The following is a 19,195-nucleotide window of genomic DNA, read 5'->3' on the forward strand; positions in this document are numbered from 1 at the left end:
AAATATCTTGAATTCCAACTAAATTGGACTTCTTTTTCTTATTAATTACCACCAAAGACAAAAGTTAAAAAGGATGAGTAACGCTTTCTGATTACCTTTTTTCTTTTTTTTTTTCCCATACTTTTCAAATCATTTAGCTTTTAGGTATGGTCGGTCCACGAGAATTGGACGTTGGAGATGTGCAAGATTTTTTTAATTAATTATTTTTTTCTATTCTTTTATTTGTTGCTAGTTTATATGTAAATGCTGGAATCTGGTTTCAAGTGTTAAAGAGATAATAAGCAATTAAGGTAGGAAGAAAATTTCAAATGAGTAGTTAAGGCCTAAGGGCCATTTGCATAATGCCACACTGGTGAAAGAGATTATAAAAATATTTTGGGTAAAACAAATTAAAAGTTAAACATACTCAGATAAAATATGTATTCATGGATGCATATGAGAGCAGGGCTTAGAAAAAAATTTTGAAACCAAATATCAATTAGAAACAGTACAATATGGATTGATTTTTCTTTTATTCGATTCGGTTTTGGTTCAAATATTAAATATTTTAATTAAATTTGGATTAGTTTTCAAATCATGAAGTAAAAAAATAAAAAATTCAAATCAGCAAAATTATATTTTTTATTAATTTTTATATAAAATTTAAAATTTGTATAATACAAATAATTATTTTATATTTAAATTTATTTAAATATATTAAAATAATATTAAAAATGACTTTTAAGAACCTATAAATCAAACTGAATTAAATGGATAGAATTTGATTTTAATTGATTTAATTTAAAAAAAAATTTGATTCGAATTTAGATTAATTTTTAAAAATTTAAAATATTATATATTAATCGATATAATTGAATTGAATTGGATCCAATATAATATCTTCCTTGCATGACATTCATAGTTGACACTCATTATCTCATAGAAATTACATATAAGTTTAAATATATATATATATATATATATATACATACATGTTTTAATTATTAATTTTAATATATCAAAGGGATGTGATTAAATTATCTTTTTCCTAATTTTTACTTATATCTTTCATGCCTTGGATCTATTAAAATTAATGGTTAAAAAATATGTAAAATTTTTTTAGTTTTATATTGTGTAAGTTGATACTTCTCTCTATATATAAAGAGGCTGAAATCAAAATTTATTTTCCTATAAAGCATCCCACACATGCATGAGATAGTTGCAATTTGCAAATTAAAACACTTTCATAAGCAATAATTATAATGGATTTCGTAATCAGCTGATTAATTGAAAAGGAACTTGATCCATTACAATGCTTTATCGTCAGCAGTTTCAGAATTTTTCATCTTTGTCACTTCTTTAGAAGCACACATAGTAATCACTTTAGTGATTTTCCACAGTGGGGTCTGGTTGTATAATAGGAAATTTTACATGTAGTAGGTAACGGCCAGCTGCTTTTGTTTCTTTACTAATTGCTTTGAAACTTTTAAGATTTAAGGAAGCCTATCATGAAATTTTCTCATTTCCCGGTTTTTTGTTTATATAATTTCAAATTTAATCTTGGCTTTAGGACCAATTGGCCGATGTTGCTAAAAATATTAGAAAGAGAGCTGTATGATTGAGCTATTTAAGCCAAAGTAAGCAAAATACAAGATTGTTTGTCGATGGGATCTGGTTGAATTGATAAAGATAAGATATTTTTCTTACAAAGTTTAGTTTCGATTTCGCTACCAACAAAGTTTGTGGATAATTTATAAGTCCAATGAAAATTTTTGTTGAGAATTAAGACGTGATCTGATGCTGAAATGATTAGTCATGAATTACCTAAACTTTTATGTAAAAAAAAAAAAAAAAACATGTTTGCTTTAGTCTTCCTTTATCAATATGACTGTGCTTTAAACTGAAGCAAAACACTCTAATGTGATTGTTTCATTCAGAAATTCATTACTGTTGTTTGCAACAGATTATTGACATGCTTTTTCATGTCGATATAACTCTTTTTTCTAAAAATAAGACGGTAGTCAAAGTCACCGTTGGGTTGAACCAGCTCCATTTTGTTATTTTTTAACTTAGTTCAGTGTTCCTCCTTTTTATGTATATACTATTCAAATCAAAACTTCAACACTTATATGTGTTGGTATAAGACCCAATTCTTGTTCTTTCAATTTAAAGGTAAAGAGAGGAGGTACACCCGTAATCATAGTAGTAAGTTATATTCCATGTATATATACTCATTTATACGTGTGTGCTATAGCGTACAAATATACGTAGGAACGCATTGAAAGGAGCCACAAACATGTGACAAAACTTCTATTTACAGCCGATCGACAAGTCTGAAAAGAAACCTGAGAAGCTGGGGTCAGACTCACCACTCGGCACTCACCAATGCCTTCCACAGCTAGGATGGGGTTGATCAGAAAACCACTGACCCTACCCCTCGAAGACCAGTAGTAGTAGCAGTAGCAGTTAATTTGGGTCCGTCAACCTGATTTTGCGACACCATGATTGTACCTTTTTCCTTCCCTTTTTAAGCTCAATTACCAAAAGAGTTTGCAGGCCATATCAGATACCTCTCACTTTTGAATCTAATCTGCTCATATATGGGTCTTAATAAAGCTATGTCCGATCTTTTTTTTCGCGTAAGTAAAAAGAAAAGGCAGCTCATACGAAAACTGGATTTATTAGTAACTTTTTAGTAAGTGAATTTTGTGCAGGAATTACTTTTGAGTGATTGATTCTTTATGTTTGTCTGTGGAATAGGACATCTCTTCTTTGTTGACAAGATTCGATTATAGTCTTTATTATTAGCTTGTGTTCTTGGAACCTTGCATTGCTAGCTAGCTGTGGGTGTTTTTTTTTTTTTTTTTTTTTATAATTTGTCCTTTATATGAACAGAATATATAAAGAAGGAAGATATTGATTTGGCTGGTAGTTGTTGAGGGACACTTACTTGGACATTTGTATTATGTCCATCGTCCAGGCAATAAACAACGGCAGAAAGTAGTGTTTTTTTTTTCAAGTGTTAATATTATAAATATTCATAAATAATAATAATAATAAAATATTTAATATATTATTTTAATTTAAAAAACTTTTAATATATTACTTGAATTATAAATTTATTAATAAATTTGATATTTATTTTTAATATAATTATTTCAAATGATGATATGTGATTAATAAATTTCAAGTATCACATTAATTAATAAATTAATAATTTAAATATTATATTAAAAAATTTTAAAATTTAAATATTTTATTATAATTTAAAAATTATTAATGATATTAACATTTCTCGAAATACAAAAAGTGGATAGCTACCAAGCTAAGGTTGCTTCAAGTAGTAAAAAAAGTGTATATTTTTTCATCATTATTTAAGTTTGAATTTTTTTTTAAATACAAAAAATAAATTTTCATAAATTCACTAAAATTGATGTAAATAATTTTATTTGAACTAATTCAAAAATATATATTGAGTAATACGCAAAAATTTGTCGCTGATTAAAAAATTATGATGGTAGATATGAAATTTGTTTAAAATTCAAAATATTGTTATGAGAGACTTTTGCATTACTTTATGTTATCTCTAGATTAAAATAATAAAAGAGCTATTAAATTATATATAGTTTAAATAAACTTAAAAATTTTATTGTATCAAGATAGATCCTTATTTTTTTATTTATATTCAAATAAATTTTAATTTTAAATAAATTTTTATTTATATTAAGAGTTTATATAAGTATAAATTAAAAAATAATAACTTTTTTAACATAAATTAAAAGTAAAAAAAATTTATTTAAATATAAATTAAAAATTAAAAATTTATTTAGATGTAATAAAGATATAAATATTTATTTAAATAAAATAATAAAGTTTAGAAAATTTTTTATTATTATTTTAGTCTCGTCTCTGTATAAAAGAAAAGCCATCTATGGGAAAAGAGTCAAAAGAGGGATTATAAAACAAAGAAAGAAAAGTATGGTTTGGTTGGCGGTCACCTTCTATCGTAGGAGTCGGTTAAGCCTAAGTAGAAAGTAGTGGCTTAAATCACGCATATAAATGCTGCCTAAAACGAGTTAGGGGAATTGATTAGTGGAGCTTTTTTGTTTAATTTTGAAGTTTTAAGTTCGAATTTTATTAGTTTTTGGTCCGTGCAAGGGCTTTTAATTTTTGTAAATTTATTTTAATTAATTAAGTTTTCAAAAATATTATCTTTCTTTTAAATTTTAAATTTATATATTGTAATTATTTTAATTCGAAATTAAAATATAAAAAATTCTTTACATATAATTGTTCATAAATTTTGAGAGCATATTTTATTTTTATTTTTTCTTACAACTTATAGATTGTGTTTAAAAACTTAAATTTTAAAAAAATATATTTGGATTTTAAAATTAGTCTAAAATGTATGATAAATTACATGTAAATATGAACATAATTTTATAATTATTTTTCAATTTTAAAGATTCGTTAGATGTCTATATAATAGTGAGTTTGAAATATTTATATGTATTTATGAATTTAAAATTTATCTTTTTATATCTTTCAAATTAAATCAATTATGATATTGATTTTATTAATTTGTGCACGCTAAGTACATTTTATTCTTATAATTTATATAGTAAATAAAATACAAATTAACTTTATTAAATTTACTTTTTTATGTGTAACATTAATGTTTTTAATTGGGTAATTATTTATTCTAAAATAAGTTATTTTACTTTTTTATGAATTTATTAAATAAAAGATATTAAAAAATTTATAATCAAAGAAATATATGTTCAAATTAATTTAAAATTTTTATTTTTATATATTAAAAACCTAATAATTTGATTTGAATTAACATATTTATATATGTTAAATAACCATTAAATAATCAATTAAAAAATTGTATTAGAAAACTCATACTTGTTTAATGACTACTTTTTTCCTACTTCTTTATGTACATGCATTTTAATAGATATTTTTAAATTATATTTTTTTAATATTTAAGATTATTGGATTTAGAACCTTAATCATTCCAAGTAAGAGTTCAGCATTATACTAATAATTTACAGAGTTCAACATTATACCAATAATTTATACTGTTGTTGGTTATTTTTAGATTATATTTGATGCTAAATTATAAATATAAAAAAAATGTATAATATAAAAATCAAATCAATATTAGATGGTACTATTTTAATGGTGGGTGAAATTTATCTAAATAAAGTAATTAAATTAATAAATTATTTTTATAATAAATTTATTAATTGTTTAAATGCTTATATTGTTTCCAAATATTAGAAGCTTTTGTTTGAATATCAAATAATTGACGGGTAATAAGTTTTTAAAATATGTTTTTTTTTATGGATTAATTAATTGAAAGTAATTTAAATTCTTTTCTCATATGGTAGAAACTCCTCTACTTAATGTAGTATTGTAATATTAGAAAGATAATATATAATATTAATTTTTCAATTTTTAATAATAATTTAAATTTAAATTTATTTTATTATTTTATTTAATATATAAAGGACAAAGTCTTTGGCCAAAAATCATCCAATGTTAGATTTATATTATTGACATGTGGACGGTTTTAAAAAAATATTATGTTTTCTTTAATAAATATATTTTATTTTATATTTTTTAATTTGATAAATAATTTAAAAAAATTAAATTGATTATATTTATTTTTTTATTATTTATCTTAAATCACTCTCATTAAATTTATATGAAAGGTATTAAAACTTTGATTATCATTATTAATAAATAAAATAATTTTATGTCTCTTTTTTCAATTATAAATATTTAACTTTTGAATTATATTTATTAAAAATATACTTTCCAATTTTTTTAAAAAATATGATATATTGCCTTGTCCTTTTAAGCTATACATATATTTAATATATTGAATTTAAAATGTTCAAAAGATGATCAAATCATTAAAATTAATTTTAATATATCAATTAGAATTAATTTTATTATTATTATTATTACATTAATTTCAAAATCTTTTTTTTTTATTTATCCCAAGCGTATTGAATATACATTATATTTTGCTATTTTAGTTATCAATCATAAATTACTCTCAATTTAAGATACTTTTACTCTTGATTTAATTTTTAATTTATTTAGTCAATTAATCATTTAAAAATAAATGTTAATAAGAATCATTGAATGTGTTTTATAATAATGAAAATAAGATATTTTAAATTAAATTTATTTTACCATTAAATTTTAAATTTTAAATATATAATTAATTTTAAACACATGTCAATTTTTTAGATTGTCCACTTATAAAAAATGTACCACATCATATTATTTATTTTTTGTTAAAGGCTTTGACTTTCATATATTTATATAAGATAAATTTAATTATTTAATTATATTTTAATTTATTAATTGATTATTTAGTAATTATAATTTGATCATGATATAATAATTAATTATTTAATTGATAATATAGATGTAATATTTATTTATAATTGCAACTTAAAAAAAGAAGATTAATATCATAAATGACTTTTTAAATTATAGTGAAATATTTAATATTATATTTGAAGTTTAAAAATCTCTTATGTGATTATTAAATTATAAATATATTTCTAATATGATTCTTAAATTATAAATATATTAACTAATATAATACTTATTTCAAATATAACTAACTTTAAATGATGATATGTATGGATAAACAACTCTAAAAATATCATATTAGTTAATAAATTTATGATTTAAGTTTAACATTATAGATTTTTAAATTTAAGGTAAAACATTACATATTTTATTATAATTTATGAACTATTTATGATATTAACTTAAAAATAAAAACCCTATTGATATAGCTCTTTTTATTTTTTAAATAAATTATTATTTTATGATTTTTACTTTAATAAATTTTAACACACATGATTTTAACAATAGTTAGGCTCATGGCCTGCTAACACTTTTTATACTCTGTAACGGATGAGATAATATTCTTATGGAAAAACTTCAGTGAAAATTTTTAAATGAAATTTATGAAAATTTTTTATTAAAATGATTAAATAAAAATTAAAATTAAAAATTAAAATTGTTAAATTAAAAGATCCCATTAATATATTAAGTATGTAAAATTTAAAAAGAAATTGATAAATTTTGAAATATTTTTTAAATAGAATTTTTAATTAAAAAATATTGATAAAATTTTTATCTTTAAATAAATATAAATTAAATTTAGATTATATACATCATTTTTAATAATTTTTTACATATTATTAATTTTTACATTAAACTTTATCTATTGATTTATTTTTTTATTAAAATTTTTATTAAATTATTTTTATTTCACAAAATTTATTAAATAATTTCACATAAAATTTATTTATATTTTTATCGTGATAAAAATTAATTAACTCAATTAATCATATTAAAAAAAAATCACATTAATAGGCACGTGAGCAAAAAAATGTTAACTGTAAATGAGATTGGCGACAGTAAACGATGACACAATACACACGACATCTCTTGGTTAACATAAAAATCTATTGTCAAAGAACATAGAACGCACATCACATCTTTTGGTTAACACAAAAATCTATTTGTGAACAAAAAAAAAAAAAAAACAGTGTAGGTACATAAAAAATAAGAGTTTATTTAAAAATGAAAAAGAATAATAATATTTTAAAAATTTGGAGGTGAAAGGGAGGGGCCACTTTCATATCACACCATGCCATCGGTTAGCAGAAGATAAAGAATGAAAGGAAAACGACACCACAAGCTGCCAAATCCTCAGACAGACGCCTTTCTTTCCAACCCCAATCCTCACCCTCTTTTCTATTATAATCCTATAACCAAGCGAAACGCTTGTGTTCTCAAAGGACCCATCTCTTTTTCCCCTTTCCATTGAAAATTTTATTAGAATTGGAATGACAACTACGAATATTTAAATAAGAAATTTTAAAATAAAATATTATTTTAATTGATTTATATAATTATTTTAAAAAAATCTAATAAATTTAAAATTATTATATAAAAAATACAAGCATATAGTGTAGCAGTAATATAAATTACTGAATGATTGCTTTGTTCGTGAGCATAGACCAAGAGAAATCTCTCAAGCCATACTCTCTCTCCCTTTGCATGTGGATATTCTCATTTTGTTTGGAGAGAAAGATAGGGAACTCTTGAATCCCTGATTGAGCACTAAAGACAGAGAGGAGAGTGAAGAGACGCCTCATCTCCATTTCTTCATGACTTTCAGTCTTCTCTATCACTTTTCTTTTTACATGGTCTGCCTGCTCAAAGTTTGTCCATGGCCTGCTGCATACAGTTTATAAATTTTCAAATGTTAGCTCTCAACAAGGCACAACGCACCACTACCTTTTGAGTATCTCTTGAATCTCTTACCCTTTTTCTTCTCTAATATATAAAAAAGGAATCATTGTCACTATAACAGCAGTTTCAAAGTCGTCTCTTTGGCTTTTTACATCGAACTCCCAAGCAATCTTTTTTCCGTCTCTTTCCTTGCAAAAAAAACACCTTTAAAAACCTCATCATCAACGTAAAAACCCGGATAAAAAAAAATCATGGTTTGCTTTTCCGTCATTTCCACGTTAACACTAGTTTTATTTTCTTTCACTATCTTCCATCACTCTCTAGCCAGTTTTCTGTCTCAACCAATTTCCGTTCACGATCTGCCGTTAAAACCCGGTGACTACTCATCCCCAAATACGGTCCCCGCATTTCCAGTTCAAACCCAAGCTCAAGTTTGCCGGCTAGACCTGTCAGCCGAGCTATTCGGCGGCGTCAGCGACGCCTGTGGCCACAACCTGGACAGAAGCCGATGCTGTCCCGTGTTGGCAGCTTGGCTCTTTGCAGCTCACGCCAGGTATGCTTTGGAGGTCTCGGCTCCAGCTCCAGCCGAATCGGAGCAGCCGGAGCAGCCAGAGCAGCCCATGAGGCCGGATGATTCGCAGAAGTGTGTGAATTCGTTGCAAAACGCTTTGTTAAGCAAGCGCGTGAGGATTCCTCAACCAAACGCGAGTTGCGATGCGATTCTATGTTTTTGTGGGATAAGGCTGCATCAGATTAGTTCCTTGAGCTGCCCCGCTGCGTTTAATGTTTCCGGTTTTCGAAACGCGACACCGACTGCTGCCGTGAAGAATTTGGAGAGGAATTGCGGGAACTCTTCTTATGCTGGGTGTACCAAGTGTCTCGGTGCTCTTCAAAAGGCAAGTAATTAATGAAAGTGGTTTCCTTTTTTGGTTTACACCCATTAATTCTAGCTCTGAGTCTTTTGATAATTTTTCTAGGAATGTTGTCTTAAAACTGGTTTTGGTTCATGAGAACATATAATTGCTCTTACACTTACCACTTTCAGATTTCTGTTGTTAATAAATGAACAAATGCATTTAATAAGTAATTGATAATTGGTCCCCAAAAGGGATTGCATTACAACAATTTTCTACTTTCCAATGACTTTGTACAATCCACATGAGGATTGGTTTTGGTTGTGGTTTGTTAATTTTGATTGAAATCAAATACTGGAATGTGAATTGGTGTTGTTGATTTTTAAAGTGGACCTTTTTTCTAGGCTGAGGAGGGTCTTCTTTTTGCCATTTTATCAAAGGAACCAAAGTCATTATGGTAGACCCAAGAAAATGACATTGTCATGGCTGATGCATTTCAAACAATTAGACCCTTCGCCAACATATCTTTCCTCATTACCTTTCCCTGTTCCTGCACCAACTCTTGCTGCTACCTAATTGCTTTTCAGCCAAATCTCTAAAGCACCCTTGTTTGTGAGTGGTAATTACAGCTCAAAGGTGGATATAACAAGAACGGAACAGAAGACAGGAGCACCAGCGAGAGAGCTAGCAAGATGTTCAACCGAGACTGTCAGCTCATGGGGCTTACATGGCTCCTTGCACGCAACAAAACGGCGTACATACCCACCGTTTCAGCCGTACTACGGGCCATAATGTACAGTGCCCACCCTCACGAGTCCAAGTGCAGCCCAGATCAAGAGAACATGCCCTTAGCTGTTGATTCTCTGCAGTTCGAGAATGCCCAGTCGCCTGCACCGCCACCACCCTCGCGGGCATCTTTTACGTTCCCCGTTTTGCCCCTTATCGTTTTGGTTTCACTGTTTGGGTAGCTTAGGAGTGGTGAGTGGCACTGTGCTTGTCCCAATTGCCTCTTAGTAATTTTTTTGTAGTTCTCGAGATTGTCTGGGATTCACGTGAAGCTATTTAGAGGTAGCAGACAATTGGAAACGGGCTAATGAGGGGTTGTTTTTGTCTTTTTCCCACTGTAAATTTCTGTTGGTTTTCGTAGTTGTTTGACACGAAGCAGCGGACTAGGACGAGGAGCAGCTCTATATAATATAGTTACTCATTTACCTTTGCCAGTTGTTAGTACCATTTCACAAGTAAAGGTGCGAAAAAATGGATTTGAAATGTCGATATTCCATTTAATTTGAATGGATTTTTTTAAATTCAATTTAGATTAAATTTAAATATTAAATAAGTATATATATTTTAAGTTTAAATTGTGTTTAAAATAAAAAATAAAAAATAATGAAATGATATATTTTTAGTTTTTATATATATTTAAAATTTATAAAATAAAATAATTATTTTATATTTAAATATATTAAATTTTATATTAAAATAATATATAAAAGAAACAAATTGAGGAAACTGATTAACAAGAAAATTCAGTTTGAATCTAATCCATTTTAAGGAAAGATTGATATGAATTTGGATCAAATTTTAAAATTTTATTATATTATATAATTTTTGAAAAAATTAAATTAGATCTTATTTGAATTATTATTATCTTTATACACAATTATTCTTTCATTTTGCTTGGGTTTTAAAATGGGTAATTGGTGAACAGATTCTATATTTGATTATTTATTAAACTTAACAAATAATTATATATAATATTTTAAATTCATTAATTAAACACATAAATTTCTAAATAGTAAAATTCATTCGTATTTAATTTGAAGATGTAAATGAATAGTATTCAACGAAAAGTTTACAAACAATTTTAGTTTTTATTTATTTATGTTTATTTATTAAATTTAATAAATAATAAACCAAACAATATTTTAAAATTTTATTAAATAAATAAATAAATCATGAATATAAAAAAATCATTTATATTCTATTCATTTACACCCTTAATTTTGTTTTCACCACTTTATTTATGCTAATAATAGTATATACAAATTGGTACGGCAAAATCATACAGTGTTAGTAAGTTAATGTCAAGATTAATTGGAGTTCGCACTTACCAAAAACAGATAGGGCCTTTTGCGCCGGCCTGATGTGAGGGAAACCGATAATAATTTCAAAGGGCAGATGCCTATCGGGACTGTTAAAACCAGGTTGTTTCAAATCGAGATTTGTTTAACCAAACACTTAGTAATTGAAGGAATCGATTTCAAGACAACATTGCTAGAAGGGAATCCCTAGGACTGAGTATGTCGGTCGCCTAGTAAATATTAATCAATATTCAAAACTAACAAACTCTACAATGTGAATACAGACGAAAAGAGTTGGATTGTTTTTTGTAAATTGAATCTTAAAATATATGCGAGGTAACATGTTCAAGAGGGTGATTTCGGTCTAATGTTGTCGCTTTGCCATGCAGCATCACTTTCCAAAGGATGCTACTCCCTTTCACCGAGCCACGGACACCAAGGAGGGATTTTTTTCATAGTTTCTTTTCAATTTAAAGGCATGACAAAGGATTCCTTGCCCCAAGTGCCCCCCAAACCAAGTACTCCACAACTGGGACCCAAAAGTCCAGTACACTCCCACCTAAAATACCAACAACAAATACGGGCTTCATGAGCCCACTTGGCATAAGTTTTGATATTTATATAGACTAATAAAAGACAGTGAAACATTCACTAATCTTAAGCATGAAGTTGATAAATACAAGGGAATTTACGAAGCAATCTGAATTTGGCACTATCAGAACAAGAAATTTAAGCATTGCTGCATAGAGTTCTGAACTAGTGAAAAATTTCACCATGTCACCAAGTTTGAAACAGATAAATCATTATTTTTGTCCATTCTAAAAATCACCATTCTATAAATGAGAAACATGTCTCTCATTCCTAAAACCAGCTGAGAACCAAAGTTTACCATCCCTTGCCTATGAGCCATAACCAGTCAAGCGTGACGCCTGCGAAGATACCTCCCAGGAGAAACAAAACAAGCAAATTTCCTAATGCATTCTGCTCAGGTCCCTGAAAAACCAATAATTCATTCAGTTTTTAAGTAAAGAACTGTCTACGGGTTTCATAAATTGCTGTGTTTCAAGTATAAATGAATAACGTAGCACCAAACCTTATAGCCCTTGGGTGCAGAAGTTAGGATGCAGACAGTGAGGTATCCATTAGTTAGGCCCAAAAGGCTTGTTAGCATGATCATCCAGCCTTGATCACCATATTTAGCTGTGAAATAAAATGCTGGGATGAGCAAAAAACGAGAAAGTATTGCTACCATGAGACCTTTCCGTGATTCCAGCTTCAAGGATTTTACTAGAGGAATGTATCTCCCAATAAGATCCCAGACATTATACATTGCTATCAAAACAAGCGCATACCTGGAACGTGAAAAATCTGGTGTCAATACATATGCATGGTTAGAAGGAATAGCACAGTCGCAACCAAAAGCTTACCAGGTACCTAAACTGTGTTTTCCAGTATCTTCTGACAAGAATCCCGGGAAAATGGACAATGTCAGCACATATATCAGGAACATGTCGACCGCATAATCAATGTTCTGAAGTAGTAACTTTTTGTTGCTCAGCCGTACCTGGTGTTTCGGATCTATCTCAGCCTGCAGGTGGACATTGATTCTTATAAAATAATGAATTGCGTATTACTAGTAGCATTTTATGTATGACACTAGGCAGAAGGACAAACATTTTGGGGCAATGTTTGGATGCCACCAGCAGCCAGATCAGCTGCAACAGTTTTAGATCCTTCGGAGGCTGCCTTTGAGCGATAGTACTTCACAATGGGTAGTTTTGGAAATACATATGCATAGAGAAGAACACAGAGAAGCTCAAAAGCTGCAGAGATGGCAAAGAATAGAACTGCACAGGGATGGGGGTGGGGTGCAGAAAAGATAATTAGTCTCTAGTAAGCCAAATTGAGACAAATCCCCCAAGAAAAATAAACCAAAAAAAAAAAAAAGAAAGAGAAGGGATAAAGGTAACAGTGCATTTTTTCAGTCAATTTCTTTAACAAGAAATGCAAGAGATTGAAACAGCATAAAGCTTTTCTGGCTGAAAACAAGTTTGAGAAACTGCATCATTTGGACCAACCAAATAAATACCAATAAAAACACCTATAATTCATGAAGTTCTCTCTTAAAACTCCATAGGAAATAGTAGGAAGCATTCTATTACATAAATTACTCATTTTGTTCCAACATCAAGGGTTAAAAGAGATCAGTAAAATTATGCAACTACATATATGGCAGCACAAGTAAAGGAAACTACTGACTTGCAAATCCATTAATTGTCAAGATTATTTCAACTAGCAGATCTTTAGCGTATAATTAACGAAAGTACGAATGGCACTTCAACACCAAAGAGGGATTTTTTTCTGTCCCCTTTTGTGACATGTCATAAAACATAAGGCAATTGAGAACATACTGGCCCCTTTGCGAAGACCGTCCTTCGAATTCTCAAATGCCGCTTTTGTGATTAACCTCAAAGCAGAGGTAATAGCCCCTGATGCAGCCAAACCAGCAACAAACGACTAAGGAATCCAAACATCCAAGGAAAAGAAATCGTAAAGGTTAGTCATATCAGATAATGTGGAGAAAAGAGAGTTCATTAGCATGTAAAAATGTCAATCACTCATACTGACTTGAATAAATTCAGGCTTCATGTAGGAGAGATCTCCAATCATTCCACCTTGCACATGAGCATCTGCAACCCCAAACGCACCACCAATGACGCAAATTCCTATGAAAGTTCCAATTCCTCCTTTTCCAGAAGTAGCTAAATCCAACTATATATAAAATGTAGAGGAGAGAAATTACAATCCTCTCAAAAGAAACAAGAGCATTTGAAACTTTAGTAGCATGAGAGTGTGCTTCAGCTGCCATTCTCAATATAAACCTATCATGTACCATGATACTTGTGTAATTCACCTTTTGTTATGCAAAATTAAGTTTAGGAGCATTGAAGGATCAGAAGAATTAAGTCTACGAAAGAAACTTACAACTAAAACCGCAAGGGAACTTAAGAAAAACAGGGTATATCCAAATAGATTCCTTCTTCTAGTGTTAATTTTTGCCTCGTTGTAAGCCAGTATTGCAAGTGTTCCAAGTGCAAATGGCTGATAAACAAGAGTAAGGATCCTTGAGGGGTGATAATGCTGCAAAAGGGAAAAGAAATTAGGTTAAATGACAAGAATAATTATAATTATCACCACTTCACCACACATACTTTTGGCTAAAATAAAGCAAAGAAAACTCTGGAGACTGGAAGTGTTTGCAAGATAAAGTAACATGAGTTGCAAAATTTAGAATTTGACGGCTAGATGGAAGAAATATAATGCATTATGACATGTGAAGATTACATTTGGGAAAAAAAAATAATTATAGATCAGCGGCCAATAATCAGGATATAATCAGACAGGTCGCAATCAATTGAAAAACTTTGAAATGAGAGAAAATCCCTTGTTTATGAATTTTGCATGCAGATTGACAAAGTGCTTGATGACGGTACAATACAGTTCCCAGGCTTTCTGTTATTAAGGTCTCCTAAATAATCTAACCGCTGATTTATGAATTAAATGGAAGTCAGAAGACATTGGTCATTGACGAAGTTTTCAAATGACATGATATAAAAGCTTGTTTAAATGTCAATAATTTATTCATGGCCAGAATTTAGAAGTGTAAAACTGACTGCTTGGCTACAGACTGCAGAGTGGCAATAAAACTCTGTTCAAGTTCTAAACTTTTCAAGTTTGTTTATCACAGATTGGTTAAAACAAAACCTGGGGAAATTTCTTCCAAGTGTGCATTTATATAATCACGGCAGGCCATAAAAAATACCACAACCATGAGAAATAATTTGAAAAGCCAGAACAAAAATGTAAAATTAGGGTATCAGAATTACCGGAAACAAATAACCATAGTAATCTTCTATTGTCAGCATACTATTCCATGAAAAGAGACAGCCATTTCCAAGAAGCCAACATACAACCAACGCAGCATACTTCCCCTATATGACAGAAAATACATATCAGATTCAATGGAGTTTTTAATCTTACAAATTTTCTTAGTTAAGGGGAATAAAAAAGTTGAATGATAAACCTCAAGCCTTTGAGAAGCCTCATCAGGGAAAACCATAATTGCTCTCTGTGAAATGCCTCGTACAGCTTCTAGGACTTAAAGCTGCTTAATATCCAATGATAACGGTATGAACTAAACCTGTTTACAAAATTATAATACACACATATAAGTAAAACATTTATAATATTTTCGTGTGGTATTTAGGAACCTATTGTAGTTATATTTGCGTAGGAGGACAACTCAATTTCACTACTATTTGTTAAGAATTTCCAGGGTGTGAAGTGTGAACGATTTAGTGTTCACACTTTCTACAAATCATTCTTATTTACTCGAAAAATTTTAAATATAAGCAATTCTACAACCATAGTGTGAATCCAACTCTACAATCTCTTAGGCTAGAAGTCAAAATCAAATACCTCATCACTCTAACAGTCGAATCAATTATCGTCGAGTATGAACTATTACACCAAACTTAAATCAATTATTCTCGAGTATGAGTGCAGCGTAGCAAGTCAAAGCCAGCAATCGAAATCTTGATATTCAAAAACAACCAGAAAAAGCTATTTGTTATGAATAGGGAGGTTTTTAGAAAGCAATGACTGTTAAAAAATTCAAACCAGAAGCACCGAAGATGAAGTTCACTCATAATCGATGCTTGAACCTTCATGGGAAGAATGAAAAGCATAAAATTTGAGATGATTCAATATACATACCAAAAAGCTGTGTTTAGAACAATCGAGAGTGCAGAAAAGCATCTCTGTGGGACGCAGGGATAACAATCAATTGAAAAAGAAGAAGAAAGCTAAAAGTCATAGAGATCCAACTCTACTTGTTGAAGAGATTCTTTTCACGTTCACAAGAATCTGGAATCTGCATTTATGATTCACTTACACCAGATAGAACAAACAGGAACTTTGTAAAAGTCCACTTTTGGTTATGTCATATGGAGAAAAAAAAAAAAAAAAAAGGCCCAGCAAAGCAGTGTTAGAGACGGGGCAGTTTCTTTCTTCCAAGGAACTGTAACTGATGAAAATTCCTGGTTTAGGAAAAGAAGGGTATTTGCTGCTTTTCAATCTTTTTGAATTTTGATATTTGTGGGTCATTGTGATTCGCCTGATTTATCTACCTTTTCAAACATGCATTGCGGTATGCATTGACTAAACGAAACATACGGATAAGGTTTCACCTATTTTTATTCCATTCTTTCGTTTCCACTCCGCAACCACAAACAATATTTATCCAACCTCTGTAACTGTAATTAAAATAAACCCCAGTAAAATTATATTAATTTCTAAGGATTGTTTCATAATTGACCGACCCATGGCATCTCCTGTCGTCTCTTGTCAATATTATGAAAATGGATCTATGTTACCTTCAATGCTCTTTCTAAAATATTACAATTAGTTAATCACAATAAAAAAATTATGTAAAAATCTATTATTTTAAAATGTAGGTTTTACTTAATTTTTTAATAAATCTTATGCAATATTAAATTATAATTAACTAATTTTAATACAATAATTATAAATGATATATTGTTTATGACTATGTATTTTTATATTTATTTAATTACATCACAAAAATTATTATAATGCCATTTCTTTGTCAAAATTATTATATTACTCGTTTCATTATAATTATAAAAATGCTTCCCTTATCATAATTAATCAAAATTATTATAATATCTCTTTTTTTTATAATTACAAAATACTCATTTTATTATGAATGATTAAAATTATTATAATATACCTTTTAATATAATTACGAAAATATCTTCCTGTCATATTATTCAAAATTGTGAGTGATATTTTTTGCATCCCAAAAAATTTTCAATGTACTAAAAAAATTAACCTTTCAAAAAATTATTTAAATACTTATTAGTTAATTATCTTTTTGTCTTTCACACTTCTTTTTTATTTAGTAAGTTACCGAAAATTTATTTTTGAAAACTTTTTCATTGTACCAAAAATTTATTTTCAGAAACTTCTTCACTATATCGAAAAATGCATTACAATTATCTAAAAATGCATTTTCAAAAAGCTTTACAATTATCCGAAAATTTATTTTCGAAAGTAAGTTTTTACCTCAATTTCTTTGTTGCAATCTCTTAATTAGTGTTTAGCATAGGAATATCAAATGCCCCTTATTATGATCTCCAAAAAGGTCTTTAATAATTTTTTTGAGATATGAGCTATTTAAATCTAACAGTAGAAACTTTTAATTTTTTGGCCGTACTATCCATTTAATAATATTTACAACATTTTTTTAATTTTAACAAATGTAGATTTGAGAGGAATCGACAATTATGAAGAGGCGATCGTACAACTACCTACTACATTATGTGCGATGAGACAATTACACTCCATTGTACAAGGTGTAGCAACCAACTTGCATGAATATCTCTTCAAACTTAGCGATTTCTTTCATATGCATGTTTGTCAAAATTGCAAAAATGTTACAAATGTTATTAAACAAATAATGTTTGGTGGCTGAAAGATTAGATGTTCCTATTGCCAGATTTGCCAATTTGCTACTGACATTGTCAGGATCAATATTCCTTACAGTGCCAAGTTATTAGATATCGAAAATCCATTTTTAAAAGTTTTTAGAGGCTTTCGAAAATAAATGTCTGAAAACTATTAAAAAATTTTAAAAATACACTTCCAAAATTTCTTAAAGGTTTTTGAAAATGGATATTCGAAAGCCTTAAAAGGATTCTAAAAATGAAATTTTGGAAGTTCTTCAACGATTTTGAATATCAATTTTTGAAAATCTTCAATAACTTTCAAAAATTTATTTTCAAAATGTTTGAACCACACCCCAAATTGCACCATAAAACTTAAAATTCTAAATCTTATGAAACTAAACACAAAATCAAATAAAAAAATAAAAAAATAAATGATTTACTTATGATTCTAAGTTATCTAATGTCAAATGGGCAATTTAGGCTTGATTTGGGGCTTAATTATTTAAGGATTTTAGGGTTTTTGGTTGAAGAAGATGGAGTGTGAGGGGATGGGATGTTTAGGTTTTTAGTAAATTTATGTTTTGGGTTTGGGGTGTGTTAAACAAAAAATTGGGTGTTAATAGTAGTAAGATGTAAAGAAAAGAAGTTGGAGTGAAAATGCTCCGCTCCAAAATTATTTTAATATCCTTATTATTATAAATATGAAAATATTTTTTTAATTGCTTTATAATTAAATAATATAAAATTAATCACCTATTAAATTACTAAAATACTCTTATTATAACTTAAAAAAAAACACGTGATCATTTATGAAAGTTACTACAATATTCATATTAAATTAATTACATAAAACTTAACTATATATTAAATTACTATAATAAAAAAAAAATAATATGATAAATATAAATGTAAAAATACATAACAAAAAAATAAATTATTTTTATTTTGTTTTAAATATTTTTATAAAAAAGTTTAAAAATTACAATATGCTCAAAATATAGTATAAAAATAAAAATAAAACTATAATAGTAATATATGAAATATTATCTATACAATAATTTTAATATTTTTAGAATATTTTTATTTATTTTATTATCTATTATTTTTATATTAAAATAATTATAAATGTATTTATAATAATAATAATAATAATAATAATAATAATAATTTTGAATAAAAAAAATCAATCGAACGAAGCGGGGTAGCTATTTGTAATACAATATTATTTCTTCCAAAACAATATATGAACAGAAAAAAAAAAAAGAAAAAAGGCCCAAGCAAAAGGGGGATTTTTCTAATATTTTAGAGTCAAGTTGGACTATTAATTATGTGGTAAAAATCTTAATTAAGGCAAGAAATTTTTGTGAAAAAATTAAATGAAGAGTTCATTAAGGTGGTTTAAGGCAGGATTGATTGAACATTGACGTGTTGATGCATGCGTTGTGCTTAT

The 19,195-nt window shown here is 28.1% G+C and overlaps 2 protein-coding genes across 3 annotated transcripts; one reads left to right on the top strand and one right to left on the bottom strand.

Annotated features, from left to right (window-relative positions):
* The first annotated feature begins 8,032 nt into the window (after nt 1-8,032).
* Nucleotides 8,033-10,418, top strand: LOC111298612 (putative GPI-anchored protein At4g28100). The gene is made up of 2 exons (XM_022893337.2): nt 8,033-9,173; nt 9,761-10,418. The coding sequence occupies exons 1-2, from the start codon at nt 8,529-8,531 to the stop codon at nt 10,097-10,099; spliced, it is 984 nt and encodes a 327-aa protein (XP_022749072.2). The 5' UTR covers nt 8,033-8,528; the 3' UTR covers nt 10,100-10,418.
* A 1,395-nt stretch (nt 10,419-11,813) lies between these two features.
* On the bottom strand, nt 11,814-16,335 carry LOC111298613 (equilibrative nucleotide transporter 3-like). Of its 2 annotated transcripts, XM_022893338.2 has the most exons (11): nt 15,992-16,131; nt 15,695-15,810; nt 15,300-15,416; nt 15,103-15,207; nt 14,201-14,356; nt 13,844-13,987; nt 13,627-13,732; nt 12,890-13,062; nt 12,643-12,803; nt 12,309-12,567; nt 11,814-12,208 (listed from the first exon to the last, which is right to left on the bottom strand). In XM_022893338.2, exons 3-11 carry the CDS (start codon nt 15,333-15,335, stop codon nt 12,101-12,103), a joined length of 1,248 nt encoding a protein of 415 aa, XP_022749073.2. In that variant the 5' UTR covers nt 15,336-15,416; nt 15,695-15,810; nt 15,992-16,131; the 3' UTR covers nt 11,814-12,100. The 2 variants fall into 2 exon arrangements, with proteins under 2 accessions (XP_022749073.2, XP_022749075.2); XM_022893340.2 differs by lacking the exon at nt 15,695-15,810 and having other exon boundaries at nt 15,992-16,335.
* Between the last annotated feature and the right edge of the window lie 2,860 nt (nt 16,336-19,195).

The sequence above is a fragment of the Durio zibethinus genome, chromosome 16 (genome assembly GCF_047325235.1).
Source record: "Durio zibethinus cultivar Kanyao isolate XHJ-2024 chromosome 16, ASM4732523v1, whole genome shotgun sequence".
NCBI lineage: Eukaryota > Viridiplantae > Streptophyta > Magnoliopsida > Malvales > Malvaceae > Durio > Durio zibethinus.

Excerpts from the sequence above, each read along its gene's own strand:
- LOC111298613 (XM_022893340.2), bottom strand. The coding sequence starts at position 15,335 with ATGGTTTTCCCTGATGAGGCTTCTCAAAGGCTTGAG. Across the intron at positions 15,208-15,299 it reads AGGCTTCTCAAAGGCTTGAG|GGGAAGTATGCTGCGTTGGT; the intron begins GTTTATCATTCA and ends TCTGTCATATAG. Across the intron at positions 12,209-12,308 it reads CTGCACCCAAGGGCTATAAG|GGACCTGAGCAGAATGCATT; the intron begins GTTTGGTGCTAC and ends TTGGTTTTTCAG.
- LOC111298612 (XM_022893337.2), top strand. The coding sequence starts at position 8,529 with ATGGTTTGCTTTTCCGTCATTTCCACGTTAACACTAGTTTTATTTTCT. Across the intron at positions 9,174-9,760 it reads GTCTCGGTGCTCTTCAAAAG|CTCAAAGGTGGATATAACAA; the intron begins GCAAGTAATTAA and ends TGGTAATTACAG.